Source organism: Trachurus japonicus, chromosome 6 (assembly GCF_045865225.1).
Source record: "Trachurus japonicus isolate A0001 chromosome 6, Traja_1.0".
Classification (NCBI taxonomy): Eukaryota; Metazoa; Chordata; class Actinopteri; order Carangiformes; family Carangidae; genus Trachurus; species Trachurus japonicus.
The window spans coordinates 27420107-27434796 of record NC_140912.1 but is presented as its reverse complement, the minus strand read 5'-3'; the positions used below and the strand labels follow the sequence as shown (position 1 = coordinate 27434796).

At 40.2% G+C, this 14690-nt stretch overlaps 1 protein-coding gene across 1 annotated transcript; it reads right to left on the bottom strand.

The window, feature by feature from the left end:
• Positions 1 to 2299: 2299 nt before the first annotated feature.
• On the bottom strand, positions 2300 to 12971 carry dkk3b (dickkopf WNT signaling pathway inhibitor 3b). The gene is made up of 7 exons (XM_085780084.1): positions 12664 to 12971; positions 11834 to 11959; positions 10938 to 11018; positions 6010 to 6102; positions 4108 to 4252; positions 2926 to 3076; positions 2300 to 2562 (listed from the first exon to the last, which is right to left on the bottom strand). Exons 1-7 carry the CDS (start codon positions 12829 to 12831, stop codon positions 2538 to 2540), a joined length of 789 nt encoding a protein of 262 aa, XP_085636210.1. The 5' UTR covers positions 12832 to 12971; the 3' UTR covers positions 2300 to 2537.
• Positions 12972 to 14690: the final 1719 nt, after the last annotated feature.

Genomic DNA, 14690 nt, shown 5'->3' with positions numbered 1-14690 from the left:
TTGTCCCTTTAAGTATTTTTTTGGCTTTTTGCCTTTATTGACAGCACACAGTAGAGATAGACAGGAAAGGGGGAGGCAGAGAGAGGGGGAATGACATGCAGGAAAAGCCTGCCCGACGCGGGATTCGAACCAGAGCCGCCTGCGGTGAGGACTGTAGCCTCTACATGGGGCGGCCGCTCTATCCACTGCGCCACGCTCCGCCCCAAAATATTAGGCCTACCACTTTTTTCTAGAAAAATGTTTACTTTTTTTTAAGTCTTACCGTGTGTTTTTTTTCTAGAATTTTTACCATTTGTTCTAGAAATGTTTAAATGTTTTTGGAGAAATTGTAACCAGAAGTTTCTCTATAATATTTCCAAAAATTCACGCCAGTGGCCCTGATTTGAACGTACATTGACTAAAAAAAGTCCTTCATCCTCAGAACAAATATTTGCATATGTCAAAATGTTGTCCAATGAGGATCCGTGGTCTAATTTGGGGTCCTTGATGTAAAAAGTTTGAGAACCAGCTCTAGACAATTGAATCAAGTCAACCTGACTTAGTTTTGTTTTGAAGATGTTTCGCCCCTTATCCAAGTGCCAGTCTAATCCAAGATCCAGTCAGACTATGATGGAAAATCTTGAAAAATAGAAGCATGTGTAGCCTAATTCTAGTTAATTTCTTCATCACTTTGCACAAAAGCATTAAAAGAAGCCCTTATATATTTAGTTTCTTTGTGGAAAAACACCAAGGATGAATCCTAAATGTCTTTGAACATGCAAGTCAAAGACCTTGTTGTTTCCCACTGTTCTTCTGAAATGTTCGTGCTTTATCAGTAGTCTACACAAACTGAAGAAGCCACTTGGATAAGTGGCAAAACATCTTCAAGACAAAACTAAGTCCAGGGAGTTAACATGATTCAATTGCAGAGAGATGCAAAATCAGCTCCTTGTCAATGATATCATTACCTCAGGCTGGCCAGCCACACCAGACGGTTCTCCCACCACCACCATGACCACCACGACTAGGGGGCGTGACCTGATTTGAGGCCTGTTGCAAAGGGTGGTTTGTCTGAGCAATTCTCAGTTGTGTTGTGCCAGTATGATTATTTTTCTGCCCTCAGGCTGGAATCAAACTTGGACTGCTGTGGTTATAGGGTTAAAGCCTTAATGGTATGCGTGCAACTGAAGAAAACATGTGCAAAGACACAAAAAAGTGAGGGGCCTGGCTAAAGACAGGGGATTAGCTAATAATACACATTTTCAACAGTATCTGAATCATCTAATATTGACTATAATAACAAAATCACCTTATTTTCAAGTCAGGAAGCATTGAACAAAAGCGTGCCCCACAATCCATCACTTTTTTTATGGCCCCAGAAACAGGTCTCCACTCACTCATCAATTATGGCTTGATTCATCTCTTACAGCCGAAGGGAGAAAATTTGCTGTCGGTCTCCTGCAGACCTTCTCAGCCTTTTGTGAAATACCCTGCAGCTAAGTTTCCACAACACTTGTCAAAGGCTGTCAAGAGCATGCTAATTCAAATTGCAAAGCCATGTTGGCCAGCCTGAAAAACATCCTGACTACAGGTATAGTGCCTGACAGTGGCAGAAGTTTTGCAAGGGACCGGAAACAGTGTTTGCATGAGGACAAAAAGGCCAAAAAGCATATAAAAATATCACCTTTTCATAAGTACCTGTGCACTTGTGGATGTTGTATCAGATCCACAGGTGTCCACTTGCTGGAGGAAGAGGAGGAGGGTGTGAGCAGTCTTGACAGAAGTGTAGGATCTTTGGTTTTCCACTCTGGAAAAATTCAGTTCAAAGTGTTTTTTATGATGAACACGGGTTGCAAATGCAAAATCTACACAAAATACGTTTATTTCTGTAAATACAAAAGATAGGCAAAGACAACAGGGCTGAGGAAAAAGACTATGATCATCATCATTCTGCATCATTCCTTAGATATTAAGTTTCTTTGTAGAAAAACATTGAGGATGAATCCAAATCTCTTTTAGCATTCAAGTCAAAGACCGTTTTGTTTCCCACTGTTCTTCTTTATATATATGTGTGTGTGTGTGTGTGTGTGTGTGTGTGTGTGTGTGTGTTTGTTTGACAAATTGAGCCAGAGATCTTTATCAGTCTGCACAATGATCATGTGGGTATCAGCCTGAATATTTTCTTCATGAATTTACATGTGTTAAAGTGTGTTCGTTTGTGTGAAGTTCGCCCTCTAGTGGTCAAAGCTCTGGTTTGCCATAAAATAAAAAAGTTAATATATCTCCAACCTGGACTGTTTTTTTTTTTTTTGGTTCTCGGTTAAACCCCAAAACAAGTCTTTTATTTCCTTTGTTGATATATAATACAGGTTGGTAGTAAGGCATAAATTACACAGTGCAAGTCCTGCCATGAAGCAATATCCTGTGCTTTAATAAACGGTTGATCAGCAGGTGGTCAGTTCTTTGGTGAGTGATCAGCGAGGATGTTCATGTAGCTTCTGGACAGGATTATGTAGTTTAATGAAAAAAAAAACAACTCCTCATTCTTCTCTCCAGCTCTACTCTCCACAAACAGCTCCACGTCTGTAAGAGAGAAGGAAACAGTGACTGTAAGAAAATATTTTTTAAAACACAATACAGGCAGATAGAGCAACAAAAAAGAACAAAAACCATCCATACAACCAGCAGCACAAATTCCTCGTAAACGCTGCTAAGGCCATGTGGATTTACTGAGGCATAAAGTTGTGCATCGTCTGCATAACAATGATAAGAAATACACCCAACACAACTAATAATCTGGCCCAAGGGAAGTTTAATATCGGGAGAAAAGAATGGGACCAAGTATTGATCCCTGAAGAACTCCATATAACTGTAGATTTACATTTAAATAACCTCAACTAGTTTAGTCCTGATTGTTTTTCTTTTATTTTCAGTGTATTTTCTCACCCTTGAGGTTGGCATTGGAGGGAGTCAGCACAGGGGCAGTGGTCCCGGGGCCCCTCCTGGTCCCACGCCAGCATATCCATCAGCAGGTTTGGGTGGCTGAGACAGGACTCGCCCTTCCCTGGTTTGGGGTTACATACTGGAAATAACAGCTCTGAAAGAAAGAAAGAAAGAAAGAAAAAAAGAAGAAAGAAAAGTAAAGTAATCTTCATCTTTCCAGCTCAGTCATAATGGCCATTGTGCTGTATCAATGTTAATATGAACCAGTGAAACCAATAAAAGGCCTGAACAGCTCCAGTTTGCCAGATGTGGAAGACTCGTTCCAAACAGATTTTTTTCATTTATTTCTCCACTTTGGTTTTGGACTACATTTTATTTTTCACATTTTGAATTCATATAAAATACCACTCGTTGCTTTTTATGTGTTTTGTCTTTCATGTAATTATATTTTTTATTATTGCAGTCAATGAAAACAAGCCTCAAACCAGATGATATATACGTAGGAGATCATTAGAGTTTCTTATTACTTATAATGACACAAATGCCCTACACATTCTTTACAGTTCAGTCCATACATTATTACACTGGAATATATTTGATAAAATTCTGTATATTAGCGTGTAAATATATGTATACAGTATATTGTTGACAGGGTATATTTTTAGTTCTTATTTTCTGAATATTATAGAGCTTTTTATCTTTATGTGTAAAATGGAGCATTGTTACTAACAACTTCCTGTGGTAATAATAATATAGAAGATCAAATATGGAAAATCCTGCAGTCTGGCATGTGAAGCATTACCACCACTAGAGGTCAGCAAGAATACATTAATGTCAGTTCACCTGAATTCAGCTCAAAAAAGCAGCAGCAACAAAGTTCATTGAGTGCATTTAAAGCAACAAAATTTTGACTACCAGTAAATAAAAATGAAAAGCACTGAAGTAAAGATTAAAATAAGTATATAAAACCCAACAGAGGACAACAGTAGTGAGACAAAGAATGCATAAGAGAAAATAGATGCAAGACTGATTTGATTTATGCTCCAGATACCACACGCTGCAGTTATATCTGGGTTTATACCGTCTATGTGGAGCATGGCATAGCCTAAATGAGTGTGTGTCTCTTGTGGGTGTTATTTCTGGGTCAGTCTCAGTAGGACAGTCAGTGTGGTGGTTGGAGCTCACCTCGCTGGAAGGCGCAGCACAGGTCCTGACTGCAGTCCCTCTGACCTTGACAGATCGTCCCCTCCGTCCCTTTGGTGGCGTTCGCCGTGCACTGGCCCCACACGCACAACTGATCCGAGCAGCACTCCTCGTCCTTAGTGCACGGCTGAGTGGTAAAGCACATCGTCCAAACTTTAATCATCCATTTTTATTGATTTTAATCACTCATTTGTGGTAATACAAGTTGGTATGATGGTTAATTAGCCGCCTGCACACTTGTATTTGTCATTACACAGCAGTGGATCAGATTAGGGGCTAAATCAGCTCTTGGGTTTGAAACTTTTGAAACTGCTTTTCAGCTCAGAGCAGGGAGAGGTCACTGGTCCTGCAGGTGAACAGAGATCACATTTCATCACTGGTTTTCACTGGCAGACTCTGTGGAAAACGCTCGTTTATCCCTCTCAGTAAACCTCTACCCAGAAGCAGAGATGCCCTTTGTGATGGATGCCAGTGTTTTGGCTGTTCAGCAGTTAAATGTAATGTATGTACATACACTTCAGTCACACACAGTATAAGAAATATGTCTACACATAAACATAATCATGAACATCATGAATCTTGACAGATTTGCCTATCTGAATATGTACTTATGCACTTACTTATATATATTTATGTCCTATATGGTAGGACAGATGTATAACAATAATATTTATATATATTCTTACTAAAAGAAAAGGTCTCATTTCAAAAGAAAATATAGAAAACATATGGAAAATCAATTATCCTGCATGTTTTCTCCAGGTAACGGGTTAGTCCAAATGTTTCATATGTAAATAGACAATGTGTGTGTGTATATGCTATGGTAATATATTATATTTCTGTGTGGGTATTCACTAGCCAGACATTACATTTTCAGCATAAAAAACAAATTATTCATTCTTTCTTATGACTTGTAAAAATAAAAAAATAAAAAAGGCAACGTCTTTTATGTGGTGAAACTCGACTAAAACAGCCATGAATCTCCTGCAGAGTGAAGAACTATCCAGTTAAAGTATGACATCAAGACTGACTGCATCTTTGTTTTTACTCAAGTGTGTGGCCACAACTTTCCAGACGTGGCCGTCACACTGGAAAAAGTCCTAACTGGCTACTGACTGAGACGGCAGGGAATCATCATCACCGAGCATGAATGTTATGGTTGGAGTCCAAGGACTGTTCTCTGCTCGTGAAGTTTACGATTGTGAACTACTGACCACACTGTGAATCAGGGGAGTTCATCACTGTTGTGACTGCAGATGCATGCAAATTTACAGACAGTTTTTTTCAGCATTAGTCTGCAATTATTTTTGATTTTTGCACATTTTGCATCGTTTCACTGTGAAGACAGTTTGTTTCCCTGCAGCTTGTATCATGCACATGTGCAGAAATGACAACAAACCTGAACCTGTGTCTGAAAACACTGAGCTAACAACATTTTCAGTGGCTGAGTCACTATGAGCAACAGGTTTCACATTTAAAAATAGTCATTTGTTCCACTGTTGAAGTAAAAATATTGATAGGTGCAGCTTTAATTGAACAAATAACAACAAAAACAGACAACAGCAGCTGGGTTCTCACCATGTCAGTTTTTTTAAGCATGAGTCTGCAATTATTTCGATTTTTGCACATTTTTCTTGTTTTGCATCGTTTCACTTTGAAGACAGTTTGTTTCCCTGCAGCTTTTATGATGCACATGTGCAGAAATGACAACAAACCTGAACCTGTGTCTGAAAACATTGAGCTAACAACATTTTTCAGTGGCTGAGTCACTATGAGCAACAGGTTTCACATTTAAAAATAGTCATTTGTTCCACTGTTGAAGTAAAAATATTGATAGGTGCAGCTTTAATTGAACAAATAACAACAGCAGCTATGGGTCCTCACCATGTCAGTTGGTATGCAGGGGAGGCACTTTGAGTTCTCGATCTCATAGAGACAATACTTCAGGTCACCACAGTCCTCGTCCACCATGCATTCCTTAGAAAAAGAGATAAGTAAACACAGCTCAGTATTAAAACACACATTGAATAATAATAACTTTACACTTTTTCATCTAAATGCATCACTGTAATACACAACAACACCATAAATCAATCCACTCCAAATGTAATTACAGTTCAAATTTCCCCGTGTCACGGGAGCAGTTGTCCTCCATTGCACCTCCATCTAATGAGTTCCTAGAGTCTGATGGTTTTCTAAACCTGCGTTATTGCCAGCCACAGCCCGTCTCCATGGAAACTGTCTGATGTACGACATCTGAATTACAGAGAAAAACTAAAAAATCTCAAGAGCCCCCTCGCCTGTATTTGCTTTTGCTTTCTCCCCTTGATTTATTTTCTACTTTGTAGATGAAGCGTTTCTTATCTATTTAAATGACAAAGACGGGGAAAGTGAAGTGAGACATTTTATTTCAAAGAGGGAAATAAATTAGTTTTTAGTTTCTCCATGAGGCAACCTGTCCTCATATGACTCCTTGTGTTGTAAACTGTTTGAGTTTCAACCCAAATATTTAGATCCCCTCAATGTTTTTCTGCTGCCAAACTCCTCTAAAGTTTAATAAATATTTCATATTGCAGAATACGTCTTATTTAACCTTTATTTTACCAGAATGCCCCTTGAGACTTGGTCTCCTTTGCAAGGGAGACCTGGCCAAGAAGCTGAACTGGTGCAACAACGATAATAAAAAAGTAGGCTAAATAAACATTCATTTATTTGCAGGAGCACCAAATGCACCATGCAATAAAACAGGCTCATGTCATGCAAAGCACATTATAAACTGAAGAATTTAAAAGTTTCAGATGTTTCCTGCAGTATAAATCTGACTCGTCTCGCTTTCTCAAATTTTGAACAATCGGATGTTTGAGACTTGAGTTCCACTCTTTTCCGGTGGCCAGAGGAAACCGTGTCTGCCAAAAACAACACTGGCTTGCTGTGAACACACCATTTAAGTGTTTCTTTCTTTTTTCTTTCTTTTTTTGATGTTTTTTCTGCTTGTGTTCTGCTGCATCTGGGAAAGCGAAGACTGAAACTGAGCCAAGTCTCTGAAACAGCCCGTACTGGTCTGTGTCAGAGTCAGAGACAGGACCAAAGGCCTGACAGCAGAATCTGTTTGTCATTAAGCAGGACTACAAAGTACCAAGTCCATCAGTAGTTTAGAAAGCAGAATAAAGAGATTTTCACCACACCACACCCATGGACACAAAGACAGATATCTGCAAAGAAACCTGCTTTGTGTCCACCTGAGATCTTCAGCTTCACGCAGCCTCCTCCTTTCTGCTGATGATATCTACAAGTCTGCAGAATTAGAGTTGTGCTTCTTTTGTTTAGCATTATGTCATGATGATGATGATGATGAGACAATACTGAGGTGACAGAAACACGCTGGAAACTACAAACATGGACCCTGCCAGACAAACTACCCACAACCCTGTAATTATTTTTAATAAGTGCCAGATGCCTTGCAGCTGTTATACCTCTCTATAAAAATGTTTTCACTCAAATTACTTAGCAGAAAAAGGTAGAAAGAAAGTAACATTGTCGACTCACTGAGTAACAGATCTCATGCACAGGCCCAAATTAGTCAATACTAACTTTATCTGTATTTTGATGTAGTGTTAGATACTGTAAAGAGTTTTGTTTATCTAGCTACTCTTTTCCTGTATTTACTTCATCTTCTATCTTTACGTTTGTCTAGTCTTAATGTGGTTAATCTTGTTGAATCCAGATGTGAACAGCTGACAACAACGGGATATCCCACCTGAGTAAATCCAGCTAATCCAATATTAGGTAAACAGAGCTCAGTGTTATAAAACTTTACTAAAATCTGCCCTGTAAGCTGTAACTGGGTTAGTCAGGACTTCATATGTTACTCTGCAACTGAAGCACAGTTATATTTAAATTATTGCCAATGTTTCATGTTTGATTTGAATGTTTTTGTGGCTTTTATTCTCGTCGTTATTCATTATGTTTTTGTTTCCTGACCCATTTATGTAACCTCAACCTTGTTATGTCTTCTGTCTTGGACCTTTTCATTTAATCTTTTGCTCTTCTACCGTGTAAATAAAGTCTCTGTCTCGGTGTATTCCCGAGTTAAAAAACAAAGGTTAAATGAGATGAGAATGAAAAAAGACATCATGGATGTGATTTCGCTGGATAAAGTGTCCAAAACACTCTGGAGCTCAAGTACACAGATTAGTCGACCTGCTGAGAGCAGGTGGGAGGTGAACCTGCAGGACACCACTGGATCTGGGTCACCACACCCTCCTCTCCGCCCCCTCGCTCTCTCCCTGGGGCTCATGGTGAGTCACGGAGATACCAAACTGGCACAGTGAGGAGGAAATAACCTCAGAGAGCTGTTCACTGCATTCGTCAATATCAGTCAGTGGTTATAGACCTTCAAGGTCTAAATCAGGAAGAAGGGGAGTAGCACCATCATGTGTCTGACTGTAAAATACCAAACCACCTGACGAGTAGGCGATCCATGTTTCATACAGTAATGAAAAATACATGATGGATCCTGTCAGGTTATTTTCTTATGCAAATTTTGTTGTTCTTCATCTAAAACATTTTTCAAAGGCACATGGTTTTTGACCATGAATTCTTCATACGCTTTGAATCAGTAAAATAAAACTGATGTTATTTCTAACCTTTTAAACATCTACATCTAATTAAAGCAACATATGGAACAATTTTACCTTGAAGTTGATAGTTTCAAAATCATTTTGAAGCTTCATTGACTTGTAACAGAGAGAATGGCCCCAGTCATTAACACAGCGCCCCCTGCTGGCCTGTTATATTGCACAGTGTAACTTTTGGTTGCCTTCTTGTATATCACTTACAGTATGGTCTATCAAGGCATATGTGGCACACCGGCATCAACTTATAATTAAATAGAAGCTAGCTCACAGTTTTCAAGCTGTGTCCCAGTTCAAAGAGGCAGCGGCTTCGGAGGAGGTTCCTCTGGCGGCTGCGTCAACCGTTGGTAAATGGGACGGTCTCGCCTTCCGAGCCAATTCCTGATTGTGTCCAAACACAATCAACTTCCTAACGTTAACCTTGGAAATGTGCCGGCTTTCTTACACTTCGAACAGCTCCTTGAACTCAGGCAACCACCACGCCTCCGCGCGGGCCGCAGAGCTAAGTTACCATGGCTACAGCACGGTGCGGCCTTTACATTCTGATAGCTAGCATGCTAGGTGGCTGATAATTAAGTCCTGCAAGAACAGAAGAGAGAAGGCTGCATTTGAAGAGGCCATCAAACTGTGACAGGCCTTGTCGCAACACTGTGACAAAATTGGCCTTCAAATGCGACACAGGTTCAGTTTGTTCACCAATGGGCAGGAGACGTAAGCAGTGATTGCTAGAGTAAGAGAAGAAGACAGAGGAACCAAACAAGAGACCGGACAGAGGTAAATATTGGACTGGCTATCACTTGTTGGTGAGAGCTCAAAGGAAAAGACAGGATGCAAAACTGACTCGCCATCTTGTTGCTGGAGTAGTAGGCTACATATCTTTGCTAGCGGTAGTCTATGTATAAGCTTCAGCTTGTCAACGGATGCATGTGCACTGCTGTTGTCCATGAGTGGGGCTCAATTCTTGACTTGTATTTCCTACAGGAAAAGGGAATTACACTCCAATTGTAATACTAGGGGGAGCCAGAAAGCAAGTAGGGCTTTAAAGGGGAATTATACAAGTCTGGTCGCTTTTCCGCTGTTTTGCTAACCTTGGCCATGTGCATTTGTTTACAATAAAGCTGGCGAGAAATCAATCAGTAGAGCCGTACATAACATTATATATCGTATACGATGTTACGATGCACATATTTGTGTAGTTTTATGTCATAAACAAGAGATTGCGGGTTACGGGGAGTGTTTGTGGCTCTGATCTTGCAAAGTTGGTTTTCAGCCAAGAGACGCTAGGTGGAAGGCAGAGAGCCTCTATTCTCCCTGTAACAAGTTACAAGTCATTTATTTAACCATCACAATTATTCCAAAGCTGATTAATTAAGGTTAAAAAAAAATCCTGCATAGTTCCTCTTTAAATATCTCCTTAAACCATCCATCCAAGTCTTTTCTCTGAGCGTGCTGAGTCAGTCTCCTTCACTGTGACTCTCTGTGTCGATGCTGAACGTCTGTACAGTTAGTCACTGTGGCAGAGCAGACCTTACCCTGCCTGGCCTGGAGGCTTTGCTGCCTCCTTCTTTCTTTCCTTCTTTCCTTCCCTGGCATTTTTTTTTTCCAGCAGGAAGCTCTATTAACATAACCACTTTCTGTCTGGCTGCCAGGAAAGCGAAAGATCAGAACCACGGTTGTAAAGGAAAATGGCAACACAAGGCCGCAGCAGTAATGACCTCAATCCAAAACTCAAACTATGAAAAGTATATGGTAGCTCTGCTCTCTGGATGATCTCACTCTGTAGAGACCCAGATTCAGAAAAATCGCTCCACCTCTCAGTCTCTTCTTACTCAATGACACGCAGTTTACAAAACCAGAGGGGAATGTTTATGCAGGAAAATACATTTAAATGAAGTGCTGAGGATTAATTGACAATTTATTTGGAGTAAAAAAAATACTAAATGACTGATGATTTTACTGAGTCAAAACCTTAATGTGTTTCCAAAAACACCGCCTCAATACACACAGTGCGTCTGTACCGGTCTGTAACTGGTGCAGCTGGGTTCAAACACAGGTTTTTTGCAAACATCCACTTATCAGCTACTCTGTGCATTTCTGTTGCATGACACTATAAATGACTAGGGAACTTTATCACCCAGAATGCACTGGTAATTATTTAGAAAAATGCAAAAGACTCACGTGGTCGACGCTGTTCCACAGACTAGTGATCTCCATATGGACGTGAGACAGATGAGTCTCTCCTGTTTTGTTATTGGTTTCCTACAAATAAGGGGGTGACATCACACAGTGTGGTTACTATTTGTTCTCAAACAAATAAAATGCAACGTTGGGTGTGGGCACTGAACAAAGACATAATGTAAAAACAATATGGCACATGCTGGTCCCAAACAGTACATACAGTGTCATGCAAGGGAAAGTTTGGGCACCCTCGGTCAAAAATCTCTGCTAATGTGAACAGTTAAGCAAGTGGAAGATAAAATGATCTCTCAAAGGCATAAAGTTAAACATGAAACACTCTTTTGCAATATTTTTAAGCAAAACCAGTGTATTATTTTTGTTTTCTACAATTTTGGAGTGAAAAAGGGAAACAAAGCAGCAGCCTGCAGAAGAATGGGAAACCCAGGAGACTTGAGCTCTCAGATAACTTTGACCAAGGCATCAGACAAGATATTTACTATTTACACACTGTGATAGTTTCCAAAGGGGGGGCTTTTGGAAATCATTTCATCTTCGACTTGCTTAACTGTTCATATTAACAGGAATTTTTACCAGGGGTGTCCAAACTTTTGCATGCCACTGTAAAAATAACCAAATGTGTCCATAGCATTTCATGCCCCCCCAAAAATAAACAACATATTAGTTATCACACTCTGCTTAATAAAAACAAACAACTGAACTAATGACTCATAAAGGAGAATTATGAATAATCAACATCATGCAAAGGCAAAACAAAAGTATAAATAATAGATAGGAAATCAACAAACATACAACCAAATCAATCAACAAATGTCAACATAGTCAGTTTGTAATAAAAGTGACTGAGGAGGTTTCATTCAGTAAAAGTGAAGCTCTACCTTGTCGGTCCGATCCAGGACCTGAACCTCTTTGTCTCCGTTCTTAACGACCCTCTGAGTCTGGTTGTGGAGGCTGAGGAGCAGATCTGCTGACGTTAAAGATGATTTAGCGCTCTCTGTGGTTATCTGTCGAGTCAGACGCAAGGACATAAGATATACTGTACAGTGTGTGGACTGACTCCATTCATAAATCTCACATAACTCACAATACATAACACATGACATCTCCAGTTTGTTCACACATCAGATTTCCATATGGGAGTCGGAGGATGAATCCCCCAGGTGCCTGTAACTGTGGACGGTTTGTTGATATACAGTGTTTTTATATTTAATCCCTCTTTAATCTCTTGGTTGATGTGGAGGAAACTTCCCAGTAGTTCACGTATGATCAAAACCAGACGTCAGCAGGATCATTAGACCTGCTCAAACTCTCCCACCTCCAGGGGAAAATAACAGACCTACCAGGAGCCTCGGTCAGTTCCCCACTGAATATGAGTTTGTTGTTTTTAGTCACAGGGGTATATGAGGTTAAGTTTACACAGCATTACTCTCTAGTCTTGTTATTGAATTGACAGGACTATGTCCATTATGATGAGGACTATTAATAGACCTCTTCAGACACAGTGTCAGACACAAAGCAGACATGGAAACTGTTGCACATACCTGAGGCTGAGAGTTAATATTAAGCAGTTCAACTCAAAAGGCTTTGATTTTTTATTCACTGACTGTTATAATAACTAACTACAGAGTGGAGCTGCGCGTCACTCTCTCCGCTCTGCCTGAACCACACAGCACTGCCTTTGTATAAATGAATAAAATGTGACGCAGACCTGATCCACTGCCTCCTCCAGTATGTGCTTGGTATCCTCCATCAGCTCCTCCACCTCGCGGAACATGTCGTTCAGGCTGACCGGGACCCGCTCCAGGGCGTCGCTGCCGCCGCTCGCCCACAACAAGCACAGACCCCAGGACACCGACAGCAGCGTGATACCGGACATCTTCTCTGTTTCTCTTCTTCTTCTTCCTCCTCCTGCGAGCTGCTGTCCGATCTGCCTGCCTGCTTGCCTCTCTCTTTCTCTCTCTTGTGACGCACCGAGGGCGCACAGCCGCGCGCACAGCTGGATCCGTTTTATTTGGAAAGTCTGAGCAGGGATCGCGCGGGGGCTGGAGCTATAAACTGAGACAAATCACGGTTAATGGCGTGGAAAAGGTTCAGATTGCATTTCGTGGAGTAAATGTCAAAATCAAACAGCTGGTTATGAGGATTTGGTTTTTCTTTTTTTCCCTTCCTAATACATAAAAGTGAACTGCGCGCTGTAAACACACTGTATAGGCCTACTGCACTGTACTGTATGTAGAAAAGATCAAAAACCACGGTGACAGACAGAGGTTTCCAGATGTGACCTGTTGCTTTGTTAAGCGGAAATTCACCGCGAATACAAAATTGCAACCAGCAGTATGTTAGTGGAGTTGACAGGAAGAAACACAGGGAGTTCACAGGATTATTGAAGCTTTTCCCACATCACTGAAACTGAAACCAAATCAAAGAGATACCAGATGGAAAAAAAAAAAAAAAAAGATGTCTTTAATTTCATGAACTAGCCTATTATTAGATAATTTCTTTGATTGATCACTTTGACTTTGCAGCAACTAGACTTCTGCCCACTGTCTTGGAGGTTGTCCTGATGTCTCTCCTCTCCAATCAGGCCTCTGACATCCACTGATTTTGGGATCATTTTTTAATTTTGCACGTATAAACACCTCCACAGCACCACAGAGGCGTTACAACAGGACAGGCAACTCAGGCAATAGCCTATAGGCCCTGTGAGCTGGAAGAACATAACATAACCATGAACCCAACTTATCCAAGGGGAGGACGAGTTATTTATATTATTTGCTGTTGTTTATATTCTGTAAAAGAAGAAACTTTTGTTAAAAATGAAATTATCGGCTGGGGGGGGTCTCTTGCCTGGGGCCTCCAGAAATCTAGATACGCCCCTGACAGCACATAGGCTACTGTACACAACTCACCCGTGCACTTCTTTAATGGGTAAACTTGCTTCATTGCTTGTCTTTTCCTTTTGTTTTAGTTGTTTATTTTTCGTGTAACAGCCACTTTTGTAAGATTAAACATAACCACAAACCGTTGCAAATTGTGCCTTGTAATGATAATAATGTGTCAACAATGTTTTTACACAAAACATAAAGCTGAAGAAGTTGTGACATCATAAAACCAGAAAAACAGACTTTTTTCCCATCCAAGAAGAAGCTTTGCAGCCTTTAAATCATTTAACAGATCAAACAAACAACCCAATGGACTGATATTATATTTCATCCTCCACCACCTTCAGCACTGTTGATCACATCTATTGGTAAAGATGCAGGAGAGCTTTAGGTCACTCATCAACCTGTTGATACTAGAGCTGCAGACAAAAGCCTCACTGGGAAGATGTGGTACTAAAATCCACAAATATATCATCCTTTGTCTCAACACTTACAATGACACAAGATAAATATAAAACACAGGATTGATAATGTGCCATGGTTTTGTTTTAATGGGCTCATAATTCACAGCATGCGACTGATATTAACTACATTTTTGGTTGGTTGTAGTACTGTAGGAAACAGGCTGACCTGAACCATATTCACACCCACAGGTATAAAAGGATAGTTCAATATTTTTGATATTCATGTAACATTATGTAACATTACGACACATGAAGCAAATACTCAGAACTACTTGCACTTTTGAAATCACTCCGCCCAGCAGCCGTGTCTGGAATGTAGTTCCGGCTGCATTCACCTCAAAAACAACTCTGTCTCGTAATGTTACATGATTATTTCATAGCGTGGTGAA